The 16,720-nt window shown below is 31.6% G+C and overlaps 1 protein-coding gene across 4 annotated transcripts in view; it reads left to right on the forward strand.

Annotated features, from left to right (window-relative positions):
* Positions 1–16,720, forward strand: part of LOC127291272 (serine/threonine-protein kinase SIK3-like) — a 190,210-nt gene that overhangs the window by 165,371 nt on the left and 8,119 nt on the right. For 3 of the 4 annotated variants that reach the window (XM_051320319.1, XM_051320316.1, XM_051320317.1), the window contains exons 2-3: positions 14,356–14,484; positions 15,911–16,077. In XM_051320319.1, the coding sequence (XP_051176276.1) occupies positions 14,356–14,484; positions 15,911–16,077 (296 nt within the window). The remainder of the gene's footprint in view (positions 1–14,355; positions 14,485–15,910; positions 16,078–16,720) is intronic. The other variant, XM_051320318.1, reaches the window with a different exon arrangement.

Here is a 16,720-nt window from a genome sequence, read left to right on the forward strand (position 1 = left end):
TTCCTAACTTAAAAAATTATTAAATATATATATAATAATAAAATATAATAAAATATAATAAAATATAGTAGTAAAATATAAAAAAATATAATATTATAATATAATAATAATAAAAAAAATTCTAAAATTGAATATAATTCCAAAAAAGTCAAATGAGAAACGCCCTAGTGTGTGTCTGTAGGTATATATATATTTCATTAAAGGTGATAAGTAAAGTAAATAAAAGCAATTTCCGATATAAATGAGGGAAACTTAATACCAAGCAGAGACTCATTTTTTCTCCTTTTATCTATAGAGTAAAATAATCTTTCGTTTCATCTATTTCTTTTGTGTCTCCTCATTGTTTCACATATATATACGTGGCTGATGCTGCGTATAACTCTTGACACACGACTTTGAAATTCAGCCCACTTTTGAGGAACAATAGACCATGGCACAAGTCTACTTATAATTTGAATTAGTTTCAATCGCTTCCCACCCCCTATATATATATACGTATAAAACTAATCAGGATCTCTCGTGGGACGATAATGGCATGGTCACGTGTTTCGTTTCCCTGAATCCCTCGAAAAAAAAATGGTCACGTGTCGCCTGGTGTGTGACACCTTTAACATCTCTAGTCAATTGCGTGGTTCAGAAAAAAAAGAGAGAAAAGAATGGGAACTCATCAAAGTCGATCGATAACATACATTTCCGAAATTTTCTGATACATCAACTTTTCATATCAAATTTAATTCCAAATTATTTATTTTTCGTATTCGTAATTTGAGATATTTCTTTATATTCTTTGGCATTTTATTTATTTTCTTTTTGGAAACAAAAATTAACATTAAAAAAATAAAAAAAATTACCTGAAACAGCGAAATGTTTCTCTAAAACAGGTAAAGTTTTTTCTATTCTAGATAAATGTATTCCAAATAAAAATTTTTTTCCTAGTAAAATTATAGATAAAATTAATTTTATTCCAAGGAACCTATTTTCTATATAAAATAACTAATTTTTTGCGGCATTATTCAAAAGAACGCGACCCCAAAAAATATAAATTATCGCGCAGTGCAAACACGCTGACAGTTATAATAACTATTCGAGAATCTTTTTTTGCGATAATGTTTTTAGAATTGGAAAAGAACCTTTTTTTTTTTAACCCTCCAAATAAAAATTCTTCTCCCGTGTGTATGGGAAAAATTTAAATATCCGATTTAAAGTCCACAAAACTGTTTTCTAAAGAAAAGAAAAAGAAATCCACGTGGGTTGTTAAATGCGAAAGAAGTGAGCCATCATTTATTGGCAAAAGGAAAAAAAAAAGGGAGAGCGATATATACATACATGTATAGGGTCATCGGGAAAAACTGTGATCATAAAATGGCACTAACGCCACCGAAATTTTAAACAGTGAGATAAAAGCGGTCCCCCGGGGTATATTCTCGACCACCCTCGACGATAACAGGCAATTTCAGATCGCGTTTTAAAATGAATGGAATCCGGCCAAGGTGTTGGACTTTTCCCTATAGATATATAGACATATATATATATAGATATATAAAACCAGGAGCTTATCTGGTGGAAAAAAGACTTTTACGCGAGCTGCCAGTCCAAGTGCGCGCTCAGGGTTTTGGTGACTGTCGTTAAAAGATCCCTTGAAAATCCTTGAAAATCCCTTATGTCCTCTCTCTCTCTCTCTCTCTTTCTTCAAGAGAGACGAATTCCAAAAAGAACGAGAAAGTACTTTCTCTCTCTTCGATTTCCCTAAAGTTCTAACTCGCTCTTTTATTCCCTTTCGATCGACTTCCGGTGAGAAAGAGACACACAGCACACAGCTATATCTCGCTCTGGTTTCACATATATACCCTCATCTCACAATGGGGATTAAAAAAACGACCTCTGGAAAATGTATGCTGACAGATTTTGGATCCCTTTTGACATGGGGGGGATTGTTCTTTAGAGTATTTTTCTGCTTTGGCCAAGAGCTATACCTCTCTACTCCCATTACGAGATTTTCATGAATGATCTAGTTTTAGAGATATAAACCTTATTTTCGAATGCTGTTATGATTTTTTGCTCTTGTTCAAATTTTTTGAACCGTAGTGACAGATTCCAATATATAAGGGCATATCAAAAGGTGATTTTGGTTTCTATTTTTTTTTTCTAGAAAAATATGTTATTGAATCATTTCTGGTATAATCAAAAAATAAAAAAAACATATGGTGAGTGATTTTCTGTCATATTTTATGAATTCTTTGTGCTTTTGGTAGAAATGCTGTAAAGATGCGCAATAGCATATTTTTCTCACAGTGTATAGTTGTAGAATTTTCCTAAGTATTGTCAATTTATGTTTTTGGGGTCGCTGAACCCGAATCTGAAGTCACTTTAACCCTAGCACATCAGGTATTTGACATAACCTCAAAAAACCTCAAAATTCGTACTCAAAATTTTTGAAATCAAGAAAAATTTTAATTTATAATTCTTACTATATATCTACTTTATGTTTTTGGGGTCGCTAAAGTCAAATCTGAAGTCTATTTAACCCCATCACGTCAGGCTTTTGCCATAACCTTAAAAAATTCCAAAATTTGGTCTTTTAATGTTTTTTGAGGTTATGTCAAATACCTAACGTCATCACTGTAAAAAGAAAGTACTAAAATAGTACCAATTTTTAGGTATTAAAATAGAACCAAATGCCAATTTTGTACCTAAAGTCGGTATTAAATAATTACCTTTAGTTTTACAGTGATTAGGTTAAGTATAGACTTATTTAGATTTGGCTTCAACGACCTCAAAAACATAAAGTAGACATACGATAACACTTATAAATTAAAATTTTTCTTGATTTCAAAATTTTTAGTACGAATTTTGAGGTTTTTTGAGGTTATGTCAAATACCTGACGTGATGAGACTAAACTGACATCAGATTCGGTTTCAGCGACCCCAAAACCATAAAGTACTCATACTAAAACTCAAAGATTCGAATTTTTCTTAATTTCAAAATTTTGAGAACGAATTTTGAGATTTTTTGAGGTTATGTGTGGTAAACAATTATAATGAATTAAATTAATAATTACAAGTAGAAAATTAGTAAAAAAAATGATACAAATTTGAACCTCATCGGGTTTAAATAGATTTTGGGTTACTGTGCTATTTAGGGTGTACATATATATATATAAAGTGTAACAGGTATTTGCGTGACACCGCAGGAAATGCATCAAATCGTCACTTGATGATTCGTGTTGTCATTCGAATATATATACGTATATAGGGTGTTTGGAAAGTTTATTTCTCTTTTTGGATGGTTATCGATTTTCTTGATTGGTGCGGTGAGATGCCGGTGAGTTTTCGGGTGGGTGTCATTGGCAATGCATGGATCGTTGCGAATGTGGTGATCGCCTCCCATGACGCATCAATCTCGGGGTAATATCCCGAGGGATCACCGCATGGGGCTCTCTATGTCCAATGCTTAGTCGTGCTCATCCGTCACACGACTCGCGCCTTTTGCCCTCCCTCTATATATATATATAAATGCGGTTTCATGCAACCGTACTTACAATATATCAAATATCATATATTATAACTTAGAAAAAAGAATTCTTAATTTAAATATAAAAATTTGTTGCAACGATTTTAGTTTAGAATGAGCGTATATTTAAATTTTGAAGTATAACGTCTGAAATATATGACATAGGTTTATATTTTTCACACCTGCCTCAGTTTTTTTTTCAATTCTAGTTCCCCGCCCTGTATCGAAAAACATCTACCATTCCCCTGCAAAGTGTCACAATTCAGATGTTCTACTTGTAATTTTTAATCTGAATTGTGACACTTTGCAGGGTATGGTAGCTGTTTTCCGATACAGAGCGGGGAACTAGAATTGAAAAAAAACTGAGACAGGTGTGAAAAATATAAAGCTATATGTTATATTTCAGACGTTATACTGGAAAATTTAAATGTTTGACTAGCAAAAAAATACTGTTTGAATTAAACATAATGTCAAAGTAAAAATATCCTCTTTGTGTTTTTATATTGAAAACATTTTTTTCTTTTTCAAATGTTTTTCTAAGAATTTGCAAATTTTTTAACTTGGAAAATTTTTTGAAATTGCATTATAAATATAATCTTAGAGAAAGAATATTAAAAAAATAAAAGCATATTACATTATCATAATGAAAATTTTATAATGGAATTCATAATGAAATTTTTTTGGGTACTTGGAGGAAATTAAAAATTCCATTAAGAAAGTGATATTCTATTATTAAAATTCCATGTTGGAAAATAATGGATTTGAATGAATTTTTGCGTAAATTATTTATACGAGAATTGCTAACATATATATATATATATATATATATATATATATATAAGTTTAAATTTGCTTCTATGTTTACGTAGCGTGGAGATTAAACTCTTTTCTTTCTTCTTTTGGTCTTTTTGTTCCCCCCCCTTTTTTTCACGCAAGAAACGAGACTTTGATCCCCTCCCCCCTCGGGCAAAAACACAGCATCACCCGTAATAAATGCTCGGCGAAAAGCTATATACTAATATAGTCTGTGTGTGTGTGTTTGTAAGAAGAAATCTGGCAGACACTCTCTTTGCCAGAGAGGAGAGAAACAAGCTTGAGTTGAGTCTTCATACACGTGCACCAGTTATGAAAAAGGGTGAAAGAAATATATACGATCCTCCCCTTTTCTCTTTTTCTCTTTCTCGCTCACTCTCTTTCACTCTCCTTTTTTTCCTCTCTGGCAATTAAGAATAGATTTCACTCGAAATTTGCCAAACATTTTCTCTAAATTATATATACACACACATAAATATATATATATGTATATCATAACCCTTCCTTGGAAATTCGACTGAATTTATACGAACACAAAAACGAAGTCATTTCTCATTACAAAAAAAAAATAAATAAAAAATTTTAATTTTAAGAGAATTTTATTTTAACAGAATGCTCATACAATCGCGAATTTTATGTGGTTCGAATTTTTAAATGACCGAAATTTCAATTTACCGAATTTCAAATTTGTCCGAATTATAATTTGACCGAATTTTTATTTGTACGAATTTTTAATTGACAATGATTTTTGCGACGCTGAATTTTTTATCTATATCCAAAATTACAAACTTACCGAACAAAAACAATTCTTAATTTCGGACAAATGAAAATTTGGTGTCGCAAAAATTTTGTCAATTAATAAATTCCTAGAAATGAAAATTCGAACAAATTACAATTCGGACCATTTAAAATTCGGACAAATTTGAAATTCGGACCATTTAAAATTCAGACAAATTAGAAATTCGTCCAAATTACAATTTGGACAAATTAGAAATTCGGCCAAATTACAATTCGGACCATTTAAAATTCGGACAATTTTGAAATTCGGCCAAATTACAATTCGGAAAAATTAGAAATTCTGGCAAATTACAATTCGGACAAATTGGAAAATTCGGCTAAATAACAATTCGGACAAATTTGAAATTCGGTAAATTGCAATTTCGATCATTTAAAAATTCGAATCACATAAAATTCAATTCAATGAGAATTCGGCTAAATTTGAAAATTTTCGGAAAAAAAAATTTACCTGGAACAGCGAAAGGTTTCACTATAGTAGCAAAAGTTTTACTTATATCAGTTAAATATCTTTCACTATTCTATTGAAAACTTTCGCTGTTTCAGATAAATATTTTTTTTCTATATATTGATTTACAATTTTTGTGCTATATAATTTTAAAAATTCATATAAAAAAGGGGAGAGGGAACAATTGGTGAAAATTTAACAATTGCCGCAATAAGGGGGAAGAGGAAAAGCGGCGCAAATTTTCCGTGAATGAACAGAAGAATTATAAAGCAATGGTACAATATAATATATAAAGTGAGAATTGAACGGAAATTTCTGTCACTATTTTCTGAAAATGTAACAAAGCATTTATATGTGGTTCGCCCCGAACCATATATATATATATATATATATATATATATATATATATAATCTAGAGAGAGAGGATAATTTAATCGTCGAATCCATTTTAATCAAGCCATTGATGCAAAGGACAAACTATAGATACATAACAATACGTCCAATTTCACAAGAGGGTGCCATGTGGTATATATATATATATATATGGTATAGTGTCCAAAACCACGAGAATTGGTGTACAGTATAATCGATCGGTTGTGTTTAACTAAGGCACTCACGTCTCAGTCAAATGTACATCTGGGAACGCGTTAATGGACACTGAAGGCGATTTCACGTCGATGGATCATGATATGGCGTCTAATCTTAGGCCCTTATCAGAAAATCCGTTTCGCTCTTCTCTCACCCTGCACAACTCGTAAATCCCATTCTTTCGACGAGAGAGAGAGAACAGAGACAAACTGGGAAATGATTCTTTTCCGAAAGAATTATTTATTTTTATATATATATTTATCACACACACACACGTTCGCTCAATCTAACACTAAACCTCCTCCCCCCCCCTTATCACCCTCTTGTCAAATTGATCTTGATTATTTGCCACAATCAAGAAATTTTTCCGCTTTTAATCTTCTTATCGTATTTTTCTTAAATCTAAGCTTATATTTTTATTCATTTTCATTTTTTTTAATTTATATGTATTTTTCTAATTAATTTTTTTTAAATTTTATTTGAAAATTGCTTTTTATAGGTTTTCAAATTTTCCCGCTGCTGTGTAGATGGCGCTGTACAAATTTGGTGGGGAAAAGTAATAAACAGCGCCACCTGTATTGGCGGGAAATTTTCAAAATTTGCGTATAAAAGTAAAAATCATAATATAAGTTTAATTTACAAAGAAACCAAAGGAAATATGTTACTTTCTAATTGAAATACAAATATTTATAATTTTTTTTTTAAATAATTTTAAGAGAAAGTAGGATTATTTTTTTTTTACAAATTTATTTTTCTTTTATTATTTAATTTTAGGTCGGAAAAAAAGAGTTCAGGTTGCCATTAATTTTCGTTTTTAAGATCGTATCTTGCGTTATACGAACTTTAAACCGTATTTTTTTTTTTTTGTTGCAAATTATTCACGGATCGAGTAGAATCGAATTTTTCATTTCTCATTGTTTTTTTTTTTTTTTTTGTGGGGAACTAATTTAAATATAAATTATTTGCAAATTTAATAGGGAGTTACTAATCGAAGGAATTGGGTTCGCGACTTTTGTGTCACTTGCACAATTGAAGTGGCAGTAATTCAATACGAATAATCGGTTGAACCATTCGACGAGACCTTTCTGAAGTTTACGGCCAATGGCACGACCTCAATTTCGTATTGGCAGTCGAAAAGACCTTCGCTTGTCACAAGCATATGCCTTTTTGTTTATTTCCCCCCTCTGCACTCAATTGGTTTGTCTCGCAACTAAATGCTAAAAATATTTTTTGCCCTTTATTTTGAATTTTTTGGGTTTTATTTTTTATCTTCTTCTTTTCTAAAAAAAGAAAAGAAAATTAGATTCGATTTTTCTTAAAAGGAGGGAAAAGATGATTGAGAAATTGATTTTATATCCAGTGCAGTGTTTAAAAGCTTTTTTTTTGAAGGAAAAAAAATGAAATAAATATGTCATCAGTCATTTTGTAGGATTAGGGAAATATTATGGTGGTTAAGTTGGCATTACTATTACTAGTAATATACAATTTTCTTTCTTTCCATAAGGGTCAATGATGAAGTGACAGTTTTTTTTTTTTTTTTTTTTGTTACACTTTAGTGAGGGTGACAAAACAGTGACTTTGCTTTTTTCTCCTCTTGAGACATTTGATGATTTACTATTTTTTTCTTTCAGCGTAAAATAAGTTAAAGACCATTATAATCCATTAGTTATTGTCCATTACGCCTTTAAATCACAAAATAAATAGCGTCAATGTCTTTCCTAATTTCTTTGTCTCTTTATTATTTATTTTTTTTAACCAAAGAAATTAAAAATAAAATTGTCGCTTAATATTAGGTTTTGAACACTGGAAATTTTTTAAAATACTTAGCCTAATTTTTTTTAATTCCCCGGGCCAATTACAATCGTCATACGTCTTGTCAAGAAATTTTCTACAATTTTTGCATTTAGTCCCGTAATTTTTTTTATAAAATAACGTAATTTTATTTAAATGTCTATTTTCACGTCGAAAATGACGCGATTCTAGCTGAATGTCTATTTTCACGCCGCGAAAAGACGTGACTTTAGCCAATTGTCTATTTTCACGCCGTAAAATCACGTGATTTTAGCCGTTTGTCTATTTTCACGTCGCAGCAGAATGTCTAATTTCACGCCGCGAAACGATGTAACTGTAGTCGAATGTCTATTTTCAAGCCGTGAGAAGACGTGACTTTAGCTAATTGTCTATTATCACGTCGTGAAGATACGTGGCTTTAGTCAAATGTCTATTTTCACTCCGCGGAAAGACGTGACTTTAGCCGAACTCTACTTCTTCGCCAAGAAATGACGTGACTTTAGCCAATTGTCTATTTTCACGCCGTAAAATCACGTGATTTTAGCCGTTAGTCTATTTTCACGTCGCAGCAGAATGTCTAATTTCACGCCGCGAAACGACGTAACTGTAGTCGAATGTCTATTTTCACGCCGTAAACAGACGTGCCTTGAATCAAATGTCTATCTTCACGCCGTAAAAAGATGCGAAAATAACCGCTTGACTATTTTCACACCATGAAGATACGAGGCTTTAGTTAAACGTCTATTTTCACGCCGCGAAAAGACGTGACTTTAGCCGAACTCTACTTCTCCGCCAAGAAGTGACGTGACTTTAGCCAATTGTCTATTATCACGCCGTGAAGATACGTGGCTTTAGTCAAATGTCTATTTTCACTCCGCGGAAAGACGTGACTTTAGCCGAACTCTACTTCTTCGCCAAGAAATGACGTGACTTTAGCCAAATGGCAACTTCTCCGTCGAAAAATTACGTGACTTTAGCAAATTGTCTATTTTCACGCCGTAAAGTAACGTGACTTTAGTCAAATAAAATAATACAAATCTCTTTAATAGGAATATTTTAAAAATTATTTTTTTCATTTTCTAAATTTAAATATATTTTAATTTTCTTTTTTAATCGAATAAGTATAATATATAAAATTGAAAAAAAAATGAATTATAAACACCCCATAGCTTGTGATATGAAATCTGTTTATCGAAAAAATTAAAATTTCCTTGAATAGACTGGACTGTGCACAATGGGTGAAACGGGGGGGGAGGGGGGTGAAATTTGACAGCACGATCAAAGGGAGGAACATCCCCGTAATCGACATCGAGGGTGTCCTGAATCACGATTAGTTTCACTCATAGGTCGTTCGGTCACGCTTCGTCGATTGCACCTGGCTCAGAATATAAAGCCCGTGGCGTGAAAAAAGAGAGAGAGAGAGAGAGAGAAGGGCAAAAAATGACTGTCGGGTGAATCTTTGGGAAATTTGAGGGAGGGGAATGAGGAGGGGGTAAAGAGCGAGGGGTGCGATTACCGGTACTTGGCAGATAAGTGAGAACACTTTGACACACACACGCTTTCAATTTGCTGCAGACCTTTTTTTTTATATCAATCCCAATTTTTTTTTCATTTTTTTTTTTTTTGATATAAAAAGAAGCGTGAGAATTAATCTCCAATGTCATTTGCCACAACGCTTTTTAATTTTGCGGAAAAAAAAAATGAAATTATTGCCCCCTCGCCTCGGGGAGAATTGAACGCGGGATAAAAATTTACTAGAATGCGACTTTATTATCATCTGAGCTAAAATGGGGAAAAAAAATGGTTACATTAATTTTTTTTTAATTTACTAAAGAAAATAAGTTTGAAAAAAAAATTATCCTTCGATAAGAATCGAACGCTAGATGAAAATTTACGAAAAAAAACGTGACTTTACCATCTGAGCTAAACTATAAAAAAAAATTTCACATTATTTTCCCTTATTTTTCATTAAAAACAAAAAAGAGTTGAAACTACATCCAAAGGGTTTTTGATGAAAAACGGATTTTTTTTTATCCTTTTTTCAAATCTGAAATACTCTTTTATATATGCATTCGAGTTTTATTTTTTTTTCAAGTATTGTACTATACATAGCTCGCCATGTAATTGTATGGCGTTCCACTCGATTTTCAAGTTCTCTTTTCTCTCGAAAGGGTCTTTTAGATTCTCCTCGCGCAGGAGCTTCTGGAGAACACGATAGGGATGAGGGCACATATCAGCAAGGTAAACGCATTAATGCAAACTCGCGTATAGGCACTTGTAAAAAAATAAAATAAAAAAAAAATCACATCTCAAATCTCGAGGTTTTTGAGTCCAAAAGCATCTCCTTTTGGCTTGAATTTAGTGGGCTTTTAATACACACACATATATATATATATATATACAGAAACTAGCGAACCATGAGGGTTTGTGCCGGGAAAAATTTCCGTCAGATACATATTTTTTTTTCTCCATTCTACCCCCAAAAATATCGGTCGGTGGACAGTCCCTTCCCGACAGTAATTCATATTTGACCGCAACGCAACCCCTCTTTATTTATTTTCACGAAAACATCGCGCGTATATACTTTTTCCAGTATATATAGTATTTTTATCGGAAATCTTTGGGATTTATGTACTTGAACGAGATCTCCTCGAAAAGCATGTTTACACATAACCAACAGTATATATAATAATAATAATAGTAGTAATAATGATAATAATAATTATTATTATAATTATTATAATAATAATAAAATAATATTATTATTATTATCATTACTAATATTATTTTATTATTATTACTTATTTTTATATTAAGAAAAAAATTGCGATAGCACTGCAAAAAGAAGTATCTTATTTTAAGATGTTTTGGTCGCCTTTTTAAGATGTTTTTTACAACTTGCTTCTAATAAATTATCAAAAACATCTTAAAATGCATTAGTTTCTTAAGATATATAAGATAGATAGGAAGATACTTTTGGTAACTTGCTTCCAATGTGTCTTATAATAAGATAATTCTTTTTGCAGTGAGGAATGAAAAATAAAAAAAAAAATTCAAAAATTGATTTCTTTTGAAATGTGTGGAAAATTTCCCCATTTTAATGGGGGTAATATTAATGTGATAAAAAGGAGGGAAATTTTTTTTTTTCAAACATGAAAAACATCCGGATTAGATAATCTCGATTTGATTTTAATATTTATTTACGAAATAAATTATAATTCTCTCTCTATATATATAAATATAATAAATTATAATTCTAGATTATAAATCTGTGTGTTTTTTTTGTCACTGCGGTTGATGGAAGTGAATTTAAATGAGTATTTATCGAGAAATAAAATTCATTGTGTGTGTGTTAATAATTCACTGGGGAATAGTTGTCGATTCTAAACACAGTATTATAGTTTGAAAAATAAAGGCTATATATATATATATGTACGTGAAATATCAGACTCGCAATTTATTTTCAAATGGAGAGCCTTAATAGGAAATTTTAGTCACGATTTGTAAAAGTGCGTGACGTGGAAAAAAAAAGAAAAAGAAATTGGATGAATCGAAGAAGTTGCGCGCTATATCTTATCAGCCAAAAGAAGACGAAAAGTGTTCGAACACGAAATTTCAAAGAAAATAAATTAAAATAAACGCACTGACAAATCAAATATTTTGATTTATAACGTAAAATCTTGCAAAGTTTTAATTATATATAATTTTAACTAAAACTATTAGTTTACGGCGTGAAAATGGATAATTGACTAAAGTCACGTCTTCTTACGGCGTGAAAATAGACACTTGCGGCTAAAGTCACGTCTCTTGGTGGCGTGAAAAATAGAAATTTAGCTAAAGTCACGTCTTTTTACGGCGTGAAAATAGACACTTGGCTAAAGTCACGTCTCTTGGTGGCGTGAAAAATAGAAATTTAACTAAAGTCACGTCATTTTAGAACGTAAAAATTGACATAGGACTAAAGTCACTTCTTTTCACGGCGTGAAAGTAGACATTTGGTTAAAGTCACGTCTTTTCGTGGCGTTAAAATAGAAATTTGGCTAAAGCCGCGTCATTTTACGGCGTGAAAATAGCCATTTGGTTAAAATCACATAATTTTACGGCGTGAAAATAGACAATCAACTAAAGTCACGTCTCTTAAAATAGACAATCGCCTAAGTTACTTTTCCTCTAGGTTATGTTACAAACCTGCTTCTGTCAATTGCAGAATTCCTAACCTTAAATTCATTCACTTATACTTTTATACGAATTTTTTTTTAATCAAAAATATTTATTATTTATAAATTTTGCCAAAAAAAAGGGGTTGCTTTCTTGAAGAAAATGTTTTAAAATAGTAAAAAATCGTACAAAATACAAGCGAACAGGGAAAGGAGAGGGAATTAACTGAAAACGTCAGAAAGATGACAATTTTCGTTGACTGAATTGTATTTGGTAACCAAATGTTTGGAGAGAGAGAAAGAGTGGAAAAGAGAGGGAGAGAGAAGGAGAGAGAGTGAACAGTGGCGAAACGGTAGCCAAAACTGACAGTACCCGAAGAATTAGTATCTTGTATCTGGCGAAGGGCGCTACAAATCATTTGGGTGGGCTGTCAAGCATACCTTAAGCCTCACCAATACACTCAATCATTTGCACAGACATAAAACACGAACACAAACACTCACTCGACAACTTCTGTTTCTCTCGTATAAGGGCCTTGTCGCACTAGCTCGATCCGTATAGAACAGAAAGATCAAAGCATGCGCGCCGGTATCTTTATCTTCCTATCTCTCTCTCTCTCTCTCTTTTCTATACTCGGCTAATGATATGCGATCTGTCCGTTCATGGGACCCCGAGAAAGAACTCAAGAAATCTCAGGATGTTGAAGGTAAAAATTGAAAACAATTCTTTTCGTTACTTCCACGTCCGATTTCGCCAAAAAAAAATATATATATGATAAATTTCTACTTTTTGAATTTTCCCGCCATGCCTAGATGGCGCTGCAGTATGTTACCAAGAATCTATTTCGATTGTATATATAATAATTTTAACTAATTTGATAATAAATATTTCGGGACCTTTAATAATTATGTCAATAAAATTAATAGTCATGAGGATTCTCAAAAAATTCTTACATTAAGAATCAATTAAACAAACAATGTATGTCATAATTTTTGAATTTTGACAAATTCGTTTGTTGTATAAACTTTTTTTTTGTATTCTCTTTTTAGAAAAGAAAATAAAAAAGGTTAAAAAGGCAAAGCGATTTGTATATATATATATATTGTTTGGCAAGAAAAATACAGTTGTCGTAGGACTTTGAGAGAGGATTGAGGTTAGCATAACTGTAGAAATATAGTGTTAAGTCAACATTTCAATTCATCGCACATCTTTTGTGGAACGCACCCTTCTTCGATTCCTCCTTCAACACCCCTTGGCAAAATCGCCCTCGAAAAAAAGAGAGTGAGTGAGAGAGAGAGACCCCCCTGACACTCGAATCGCTTAAGTTTGAACGAATTACTGCCTCCGGCATATACTCGCACCACGCGCGCACACATACATACATACATACATACATACATACATCAAAGAAAGAGAAAAGGAAACGAGGGAGAGACGCAAGACCAAAAAGATTCAATTCCATTCTCTTTTGCTGTCTTGGCAGAAATGAAATATTATGTGACTGCACATGAATTCAAGATCAAATGTGAAAGATACATACATTATAAAAAGTGAATTTTTAAATTCAATTTAAGCCACTTGCTAACTATATATACACACAGTCTCACACCTTGCATCTCTTGTCATGCACAAAAATGTTTTTGTCGAGTTTTTTTTTTTTCTAAATTTTACTTTCAATGTTTTCCTCCAAATTCGCCGCTAATGTGACGCCAACACAAGAAAAGGTATACTTTAGAGGCAAAAGAAAAAAATTTTTTTAGGTTATGTTTAAGTTTTAATTTTGATAAAATGTTCATTTTTAATTATGTGAATATAGTCGATTTTGATTACATTCACGTCCTTGACTCAGTGATGGGAATATAGTCGTTTTTGGCTACGTTCACGTACCTGATTTAACGGCGTGAATATAGCCGCGATTTTAAAGTATACCTCCATGTCCTTGACTCAGTGACGTGAATATAGTCGAATTTAACTATACGTTCACATCCCTGAGTCAGCAACGTGAAAATAGTCGATTTTGGCTAAGTTCACGTTCTTCACTTAATGACGTGAATATAGCCGATTTTTTTCTACGTTCACGCCCCTAAATTTGCAGCGTGAATACAGCCTATTTTAGATAAATTCACTTCCCTAAAAAGCGGCGTGAATATAGCCACAATTTAACTATGTTCACGTTTCAAAAATTAGTTCTAAGACATTTTTCTATGTTTTTTTTTTTAAAAACTAAGTTTTTATTTCTTTTTTGTTTCAGGTGGCTATTAAGATAATTGATACGAATGAAAATCGACAAAAATATGTGATGAAAAATTTAACACGAGAAGCGAAAATTCTCGCAATGCTCCATCATCCTTGTATAGTGCGACTTTATGAAACTATTCAAGTAAAGTGATAACAAAATTTTTTGTACTATTGTACACTTTATTTACTATTATTATTTTTATTATTATTATTATTATTATTATTATTATTTTACCTTTTTACTTATTATTTATTATTTCCTAATTTTTACTTTACTTATTATTAAATTTTTCTTTCCATTAAAAACCATTTTTCAGTTTTGAGGTTATGTTAGGACCTCTATCCTTTTTAAATTAAATTTTGTTGAAATTTTTTACTTTCGACTTAATAGAAAATAAAAGCAAAAAAGGCAAATATATATATATATATATATATATATATATATATATATATATATTTGACGCTCTACGAGAAAAGGGACCGTACGTCAAAAAAATTTTTTAGGTTATGTTTGTGATTTTTGTACTTTAAATACTCACAGAGCATCAATTCTTATTGTTAGTAGAAATAATTTATGTCTCTATTACATTCAGATAAAATTCAATAAAAACTAATTTTAATTTTACCTATAATTAAAAGAGAAACTTTCTATCAAGGTAAAACTACCATAACCTAAAATTTTTTTTTAAGGTTCCTTCTCTCTCGGAGCGTCACATAATATTAAGTGCGCTTATTATAACAGAGGAAGGAAAAAAATTTGAACTAAATTGATTTCCGATTCATTCTTATTATTATGATTATTATTATTATTATTCGTATATGTATGTTGAGACGTTGATCAATATGGGCAGTGGAATGCGAATAATTACATTGGGGGGGTTGGAACCTTAGTATTATTTGTTGGGTTACGCTGTTAGAGTATATATATATATATATGTATATATCCCCTTTCTCAGGGAAATCCTGAGGCATGAAATCCCGCATGGATCGGAACGCTATTGCGGCATACAAACGAGAAATGTAATTCGATATTCGCCAATAAGGGTCAGTTTTCCGAAATTAATTGAATTCACTGATGCAGGGCGTCTATTTTCACCAAATAACCTTTCATTTTGTTCCCGTCAAAAGATAAAAGAGGAAGGGATATATATATATATATATATGGAATCACTTTTGTTCTCTTCATCTTTTTCCGCGGGGCAAATTAATACGAATAACTCGTGCGGTAGAAATCGGTTCTGAAATCCACAAATTCCTTAACTTATTTGTGTACCTACTTTTTGCAATATGTCAATATATATATATAGTTAATGTTTATAGTAAAATTTATGTATTTTTAACTTCTAAAATTGTGAGATGCTAAAGAATGGCACGTTATTGCTATTACCGGTCTGTCAGACCGCTTCTTTTTTTTTCTTTTACATTATTCTAATATTTTTTATGTAATATATTTATTTTTTTTTTAATTTTCTATACATTTAAAAAAAAAAATTTTTTAAATTTTTTTTCTGATTTTTTTTTTTAAATTAGAAATAATGAATAATTTTTTATTTGAATATTTCATATAGTGTGGCACCGTATACTATATCGTGACAGAACTTGCAACTGGTGGTGACCTTTGTACCCATATCAAAAAACAACCCCTGGGACGCTTGGACGAATTCACTGCGAAATTGTACGCAAGGCAACTGGTTGATGCACTTGAACATATGCATTGTAGGGGGATTGTCCATCGGTGAGTTGAATCTATTAAAACTCCATGTCATGGGGGGTTTTTGAAATTAGGTTAGTGTGTCATATATGGGGAGAAAAAAAAGAGAATTATATCCCCAAATCAATTTCAATATATATATATATATATAATACTCACAATTTACGCAGTTTATTTTACATATTTTACGTAACGCTGAGCAAGAAAAGGGACCTAATGTAAAAAAAAATTTATGTTAAATTAAATGATACATTTTTATTAGCTTGATTAACCGTTCTTTCTTTAATTATATAAAATCGAAATTAAAACATGAATTAGGCTAATTTTTTATCTACGTTCACGTTTCTAACTCAGGGGCGTGATTATAGCCGTTTTGTGATATTAGACGATTTTTATTTTACTATTTTCCCGTTTTCGACTAACTAAAACAGACTATTTTTTACTACGTTCACGTTCCTGACTCACAACGACGTGAACGTAGTCAATTTTGGCTAAGTTCACGTCCCTGACTCGCAAAGACGTGAACATAGTCGATTTTGGCTAAGTTCACGTTCCTGACTTAACGGCGTGAATGTAACCGATTTGTGGATATATTTACGTTTCTGTCTCAGCAGCGTGAATATAGACGATTTTTAACTACGGTCACGTCCCTAACTCAGTGACGTGA

Source organism: Leptopilina boulardi, unplaced genomic scaffold (genome assembly GCF_019393585.1).
Source record: "Leptopilina boulardi isolate dan_hultmark-lab unplaced genomic scaffold, ZJU_Lbou_2.1 LbouV2_130, whole genome shotgun sequence".
Classification (NCBI taxonomy): domain Eukaryota; kingdom Metazoa; phylum Arthropoda; class Insecta; order Hymenoptera; family Figitidae; genus Leptopilina; species Leptopilina boulardi.